Genomic DNA, 7,806 nt, shown 5'->3' with positions numbered 1-7,806 from the left:
AGGGAGAGAGAGAGGGAGAGGGAGGGAGAGAGAAAGAGGGAGAGAGAGGGAAGGGGAGGAAAGAAGGGAGAAAGAGGGAGGGAGAGGGTAGGAGGGAGAAAAATGAAGGGAAGGAGAGAGGGAGAGGGAGAGAGTGAGGAAGAGAGGAAGGGAGGGAAGGAGGGAAAGGGAGGGTGGGGGAGAGAGGAAGAGAGAGGAAAAGAGGAAGAGAGGAAAGGAGAGAGAAAGAGGGAGAGAGAGGGAGGGGGAGGGAAAGAGGAAGGGAGAGGGAAAGAGGAAGGGAGAGGGAAAGAGGAAGGGAGACGGAAAGAGGAAGGGAGAGAGAGAGGTAGAAGAAGGAGGAGAAAAAAGAGTACGAGGGAGAGAGATGGGGAGAGAGGCAGTGCTGGCATGAAGAGGAAGGTGACCTTCAGAGCACAGAAGGAGAGGTTAGCATGGGCCAAGGAAATGAACTGGTATATGTCAGCAATTCTACTAGGAGGTCACTGATGTTGTATTTCATGTCACACTCATAACAACTATGACTTCGACATTACGATCCTCATTTCATGAGTGAAAACCTGAGGCTCAGAGAGGTCAAATAACTTTCTTTAAACATCTATGCAGCCCATAGGCAATAGAGCTGGGATGCAGGCCTGTGCTTTTTCATCTATGCTCTTTCCACCGTGTGACCCTTTGAGACGGTGTGCAGGATGCAGACAAATCCGTAGGAGGGAAGATGAGGAACAGAAGACGTTTTGAAAGATTAAGTTTAAACCTGATAATCTTTTTTGTGCAATTTTCATCCACTACTTGAGTTCCTGGGAACTTGCTTTCTGGATTCCATTTATAGCACAGTGCTTTGGCATAACAGAGTGTTTACTTCAACATTTCTTTATTCTCCTGCCAGGACATTGGTTTTGTCTCGTCATTTTATAGTCTACCTAAATGTTTTCAATCATTTAAATGACTGTATTGCGTTTAGGCAAGTGGATGAAGAAGCTTCTTCTTTTGGCTTATCTATCTCAGGGCCAAACATCCTTGAATTCAAACATGGGGATGCTGCTTTCTTTACTGCAAAATCATCTCTGCAGAGCAGATCTACAGAGCAAGCAAACAGGGAAGAACCCCTTGAAGGTAAGCATTCTAATTGCATGAGGTTCCAAGAATGTCAATGGGTTCCTGTGGACACCCCCACCCCTGCCCCCAGTCTGACGGGTGAGGCCTCATGGAGTCTGAGAGGCAGCCAGATCCACCAGGGCCTTGTTGGTGCTGTCACACACTCCGTGGAGCCCAGTATGGCTGCACATAAGTCAGCCTGTGTTTCTCAGAGCTCATATCAAACAGGAAAGGTCAATGTAGAATTCTGGAGAATCAGCTTCTCAGAGTGCCTCTTGAATATGGCAGTAAGTATGTTTGGGGTCAAAGGCAAAGACTATCTATGAGTCAAAAGCCTTAAGGGTCAGTTCAGTCCATCTGAGGCTGAGTCTTCCTGTAGGAGGAGTGACGGGGAAGCGTACATGCTTACAGAACTCTCAACAGCTGTCCCCTTTCAGCTCCTGGGAGGACTGAACCTGTGTGTGTCCACTTGTCCCTGAGTTCTGCCAAACAAATCGTGTTTACTTCGCACGTTGTGGACACTGTCGCTATCTTTGAAGTAAAATGGCTGAGGAAGGAGCTGAGCTAGTGCTAAAACTTCTGTCAGAGGACGTTGGCAGTCCTGTAGAGAGGAGGCAGGACCAGAACGAGGACTGAACTGCGGTGCGTCAGAGATGAAAGGGAAGATTATCAAGTGTCAGGTTCTCTGTCCACCATGGTCTTACCTGACTTCAGTGGCCAGTGGAGATATTAGCATTGGCCAGCGTTCTGGTCTCCTACTGCTACAAAATGTAATGACTTTAACGGAAATTGATTATCATTGCTCACAGCAATGTGGGTTGACTTGGGCTCAGCTGGGCACCTCTAATTTGGGGTCTCCTATGTGGTCACAGCAAGGTATCAGCTGGGCTGCAGCCATTGAAAGGATCAACTGGGCTGGGTGTCCAAATGGCCCCTTCATAAGACTGGCAAATGATGACGGCTGCCGGCTGGGAGCTCAGGTGTACATGTGTCCTCCACAGGTGGCATGGGCTTCTTGGTGACTGGGTTCTCTGAGAAAGTGGCTCAAGAGTGAGCATTCCAAGGGACTCAGGCAAAGGTGGGAAGTCTTCTTATATGTGACCTTCAGAATTCTCAGAGCATTACTTCTGATTCTCTCTCTGTGGATTAAGGGAAGTCATTAAGGTCAGCTTAGATCTGAAAAGTAAGAATTAAGCTCTACTTTTTGAGGCAAGGAAAAACATGCCCAAATAGTGAGGTCAGGAACTGATGGAGGCCAGATTTCAGGCATCTACTGCAGCCTGAATAAACTTCAGTCAGAGAGTAACAGCATATGTATGGAATGGAATGAAACAAATGGTCATTAAATGCTCATGATGCAACAACATCTTTGCATACATTATTACATTTGATATTTTCAACAACCCTAAAAAGTAGTGTGGCAGATTGATTTTTTTCAGCTCCAATTCTTCACTGGGCCCTGGATCCAAGCTCTTTGCAATGTAACCTTTCAGTGCTTCTCACATGAGAAATTCACAAGGGGATTATCTCCCTGTACAAAAGCACAGGGCTTGTACATCCCTGTACTTCCTTGACTTTTGGCTTGGTCATATGACTTACTTTGGCCCATGGAAAAATAGGAGATGTCATGCAAACAGGGGTTTGAAATATGCTTGCATTGTTTCTGAGAGTATGGTTGGCTATGCTCTCTGGTGCTTCTGTCCTTACCATGAGAATTCCTCCCAGGGAGGTGGTGCCTCTTCCAGCTGGAGCAGACAGGTGGAACAGACTGGAGAGCCAGCTGGACTCATAACTCAAAGCAGAGATGTTCAGCCCAGCCCAGCCCAGGTCAGCCAATTCCCAGCTAGCTGACCATAGATGGGTGAAAATAAATGCTTATTATTGAATGCTACTCAGATTCTGTGGTTGTTTGTCATTGTTGAGTAATAGAGTAGGCATTATTAGCTCCTTTTTTTCCCCCTGAGGCCCCGATCAGTTTTTAAATCCAGCTAGGCTTAATCTAGCAGCCCATACTGTCTGCTACACTGATACTCCGGGAAATGGGCTAAGGTAGTGTGACCAAGCTCCTACCCAGCCTTGGTGGGCATGTAGCAGGAAGCTGGAGGAGATCTGAGTGGGAAGGCTCCTCTCTGTATTGCTTCCCTAGGAAGTTCTTAAAGATTGCTGAGCACTTTTATCTTGGGGTGTGTGTGGTTTTGGGGGGATGCTGCTGCACTGAGTTTTGTTGTTTCCTGAGGAATTTCCACTGAAGAGATGAACAGCTGAGGAGGGAGGGCCCGTCTACAGAGCTCAAGCATGAAAGACAGCATTGTTGATTTGACTGCCTTGTGCGGTTAACTAAAAGACTCAGAACGCCCTGGGAAGGCGTTGGTCTCATAAAGAATAACTCTGTGTGTGTGTGATTGGGAATTTATAGCTCTAACATTGATACTCTACACAATGAGAATAAACAGAGGAGCTGGCTTTCATCTAAGACTTGGCTTTTAATATTTATGCAGATTAAAGCTCTCTTTTCCACATCTCATGCTTGCTCTCTCAGTGAATGATGTTATGTGACGAAGTGTGTGAGAGAAATCCCTTTACCTGGTTCTGAATGGTTCCTTTAACCTTATGGGGGCTCAGTTTCCACTCAGGCATCATGATGCTTGCCTTAACTACCTAACACCATGAAGGGCAAACTACAGCCTGGATGGAGAAATAAAACCTTCATCAAACTGCCAGTGGGTGAGTGAATCTGTATATTTCTGGAAAAAAATTATTAACGGATATCAAGAACCCAGAAAGATGATTTTTAATTATCTTACTTTACATTAAAAAAATTTTTTAAATGCATTTGGGGCTTACCTCTATCGTTATCTGGCCGCAGTCTGTTCAGGCCAATGCTAATACGGTCACTGTCCACTGAAGCCAGGTAAGACCTGTAGACAGAGACATCAGCAGCTCCAACAATTGTCCCTCCCATCTCTCAGCTCCAGAGTCACCACAGGTTGTCCTAGGTTCTGGGCCCATTGGCCATTTGCCATCCTCAAAGCCCCTTGGCAAGGCCTTGGTGGGATCTGACATTGGCTCAGGTTCCTCTTCAGCTCTTGGTCCAAGGTGGCATTTAAAGCCTATATATTGGCTCATGTCTCTTCCAGATTCCCTTTGAACTGACCAAATAATCCAAAAAATTGAGTTTCAGAGACAGAGGAGTTACTTCTAAACCTTATCTATCTATCTCTATGGACCTTGGGAAAGCCAATCAATCTCCTCCAGAACACTGGGGTCCTTGGAAGGGATTAGGAACCCAGACCCCCTCAGTCCAATCATAGCATTGAGAGTCCCCTCAAGAAAATGATAACATTTACATTGAATGTCTCCTTAGCTGTGACATTAATCCGAGAAATGCTTGCAGGAACCCCGTGAAGGCTCTCCTTCCCAAGTCCCCCTCCAAACTCTGGTGCTGGTTTTAGCAGTAGAAAAGATGGAAGGATGTTGTTACCTGCAGTATGATAAAGGATCAGACTGAGAGAAGTGCCCACCAATTCATGATTCCAGCAAAGAAAAGAAAACATTGCCTAAACAGTGCACTTATGGGACATAAAGAAATATCCAGATCCAGGAGGCTGGAAGTGAAGGTGTAATGAGGAGCCTATTTAGATGTAGTCAAATCTCTAATATAAAAATGATTCAGGAATGGGTCCATGCTGGCCCAAGAACATCTGACTACAGTAACAAACCTAGTTTCCATTTCACTCAGATGGCTTGCGAGACATTTCAACCACAGAGTTGTAATGAGAACTGCCATTCCAGGCAGGGAAGTGCCCAGTGCCCAAGCTAACTTCAGCACTACCACCAAAGCCTAGTAAAGAAAACATTTGGTGGAGTGTGGACGTTTCCAGAACCAAGGCTGCCTCTGGCCAGATCTCTATCCCAGTGCAAAAACTGCCATTTTCAGAATGGCAGAGGATGGAGCTGAGAGCAGGTGCTTTGGGGCAAAGCCTGGTTCTGCCAGCTATTTCAGGGTTCTCAAGAGTAAAAGACATACAGAGTGCGATGGGCGTTCACACTCAGGCCAACCAGGTAAAGTATGATAAGAAAACAAGTATGTCGATTGCTTCAATGTTCCCCCAACTAGAGAACCCTATTAATTAGAAGACCCAGGTAACTCCAGGCAGTAAAACATAAAAAGAAAACCTTGCGCCCAACTGAAATATCCCAACCATGCTAAGGCTGTGTTTTGGAGCTTCCTCCTTACTACTCACAGGTAACACATATGAAGACAGTTAAAAGAAAAAAAAAGAAGAAAAGAAAATTGTAGGGGAATTTTATTTGTCAAAATTAAATTGGGAGAAACTCATACTAAAGTCATTTGGAGGATGCTCTGCGAACTCTGTTCAGTTCATTTTTTTCTTTTTTTAAAATTTTCATTAAAAAATTTTTTTTTAATGTTTGTTTTTGAGAGAGAGAGACAGAGCACGGGAAAGGGGTGGGCAGAGAGAGGGAGACACAGAATCTGAAGCAGGCTCCAGGCTCTGAGCTTGTCAGCACAGAGCCCAATGCAGGGCTGAAACTCACACACTGAGAGATCATGACCTGAGCCAAAGTCAGACACTTAACCAACTGAGTCACCCAGGCGCCCCCATTCAGTTGTTCTTAATAGCATTGCCGTGAAGACTTGTCCTTTGTGATTGTTTATGGTTTTCTGAGTCTGGATACTTACTTGTTTTAAACATAAAGATACTTTGTAATTACTTAGTTGGCACTGTAACTTGCAGGAACGGGTGTAAATTGAAGGAAGACAGTACTTTCTTAGTTTAGAATTCTATCAGGAAATGTTTGCCACTTGACGATAATCATGTCACCAATGCTCATATTATTCCCACTATTGGTTGCAGATACTTATATGAGTCCGCATTTCACGGTGATTCCATGTCCAGGTGAAAACACCTAAATATTAAAGTTTTTCATATTTTCTTTTCGTGTATTTGATCTGTCAAAAATGATAGGTATGATAAGGTCTCCCCTCTTTTGTACTTTTGCTAACTTCTATTAGCATTTCCAACAGGGTTTTTTGTTTGTTTTATATCCTTTGAATCTACATAATTTGGTCTATAATAAATGTTACGATTGGTAGGTCTTCAATGTGAATTGCATATTTTAGCATCATAAATGACTTCCTATTATTTTATTTACTGATTTTGCCCTAAATTGTACTTTTTTGACAATAATATTAACCCCCTAACTTTATTATTTAAAATGTACTTTTATATTGTTGCCATTTTTTTTCATGTATCAGTATTTCTTTTAGTGTCTTCTTGTCTAATACCTGGATTTTTTTTTTTTACGTTTTTATTTATTTTTGAGACAGAGAGAGACAGAGCATGAACGGGGGAGGGTCAGAGAGAGAGGGAGACACAGAATCTGAAACAGGCTCCAGGCTCTGAGCTGTCAGCACAGAGCCCAATGCAGGGCTCGAACTCACGGACTGCGAGATCATGACCTGAGCCGAAGTCGGACGCCCAACCGACTGAGCCACCCAGGTGCCCCACTACCTGGATTTTTAAACAAAATCTGAGTCTTTATCTTTTAATAAAATAGTCTAATCTGATCACTTAAAAATTTTTATTTCCAAATACTTTTAGATTTTTAGAGGAGTGTGATGATAGTACAGAGAGTTCCTATAATACCCTTCACTTAGCTTCCTCTGATATAAATGAACATCTTTCAGAGATCATGATGATCTTTCAGAACATCTTTCTGAACATCTTTCAGAGAACATGATGATCAGAAGCATGAAATTTATGTTTAGGCAATATTAAAAAGATGACATTAAACAATTTAAGAAACTAACATTGCCATAATATTATTAATTAACCAGCAGAGTTTATTTAGCTTTCACCAGTTTTTCCATTAATGTCCCTTTTCTGTCCCCGGATCCAATCCAGGATCCCACATTGCGTTGACTCATCTATCTCCTTAGTCTCCTGTAATCTGTCACAGTTTCTCCTACTCCTTGGAGTAGAGTGAATTGGGTCTTCCAAAAAGATATGGCCACTCTCTAACCCTTGATGCCTGTGAATATGATCTTATTTGGAAAAAGAGTCTTTACAGATGTAATTAAAGATCTTAGGATAAGATCATTTGGGATTTAGGGTGGACCTGAAGTCCAATGACTGCTGTCCTGATAGGAGAAAGGAAAGGAAGATTTGAGACATAGAAACAGAAGGAAGAAAGCCACCTGAAGACAGAGGCTGGGATTGGAGTGATGCAGACACAAGCCAAGCAATACCAGGAGCACCAGATGCTGGAAGAAGCCAGGAGGGATACTTCCTACGGCCTTTGGAAGGAGGTGACCCTGCTGACCCTTTGATTTCAGACTTTGGGCTTCCAAAATTACAAAAGATTGAATACGTGCTATTTTAAGCCACATTTGTTGTGGCAGCTCTGAAAAACGAATACAAAGACCTTGACAACTTTGAAGAGTGCGACCAGATGCTTTGCAAAACTTGGGTTTGTCTGATGTTTTCTTATGATTGTCCTGGGGTTATGGATTTGGGGGAGGAATACCAGACTGGTGAAAGACACATCATATCAGAGGGTGCATGATATCAACATGACTGGTGATGTCGACCATGATCACTTAGTTAATTAAGGTGGTGTCTGTGAAGTTACTCTTTTTCTTTTTCCATGCTCTGTTTATTAGAAGCAAGTCACTGAGTCAAACCA

General features: G+C 43.4%; 1 protein-coding gene across 1 annotated transcript in view; it reads left to right on the top strand.

Moving 5' to 3' along the window:
• The first annotated feature begins 978 nt into the window (after positions 1-978).
• GKN2 (gastrokine 2) overlaps positions 979-7,806 on the top strand; it is a 48,462-nt gene continuing 41,634 nt past the window's right edge. The window contains exon 1 of the mRNA XM_047853400.1: positions 979-1,116. Coding sequence (XP_047709356.1) covers positions 1,033-1,116 — 84 coding nt within the window. The 5' untranslated portion in view covers positions 979-1,032. The remainder of the gene's footprint in view (positions 1,117-7,806) is intronic.

This window comes from Prionailurus viverrinus, chromosome A3 (genome assembly GCF_022837055.1).
Source record: "Prionailurus viverrinus isolate Anna chromosome A3, UM_Priviv_1.0, whole genome shotgun sequence".
Taxonomy (NCBI): domain Eukaryota; kingdom Metazoa; phylum Chordata; class Mammalia; order Carnivora; family Felidae; genus Prionailurus; species Prionailurus viverrinus.
Note: the sequence above shows the minus strand (reverse complement) of the source record. Positions and strands in the feature narration are given on the sequence as shown.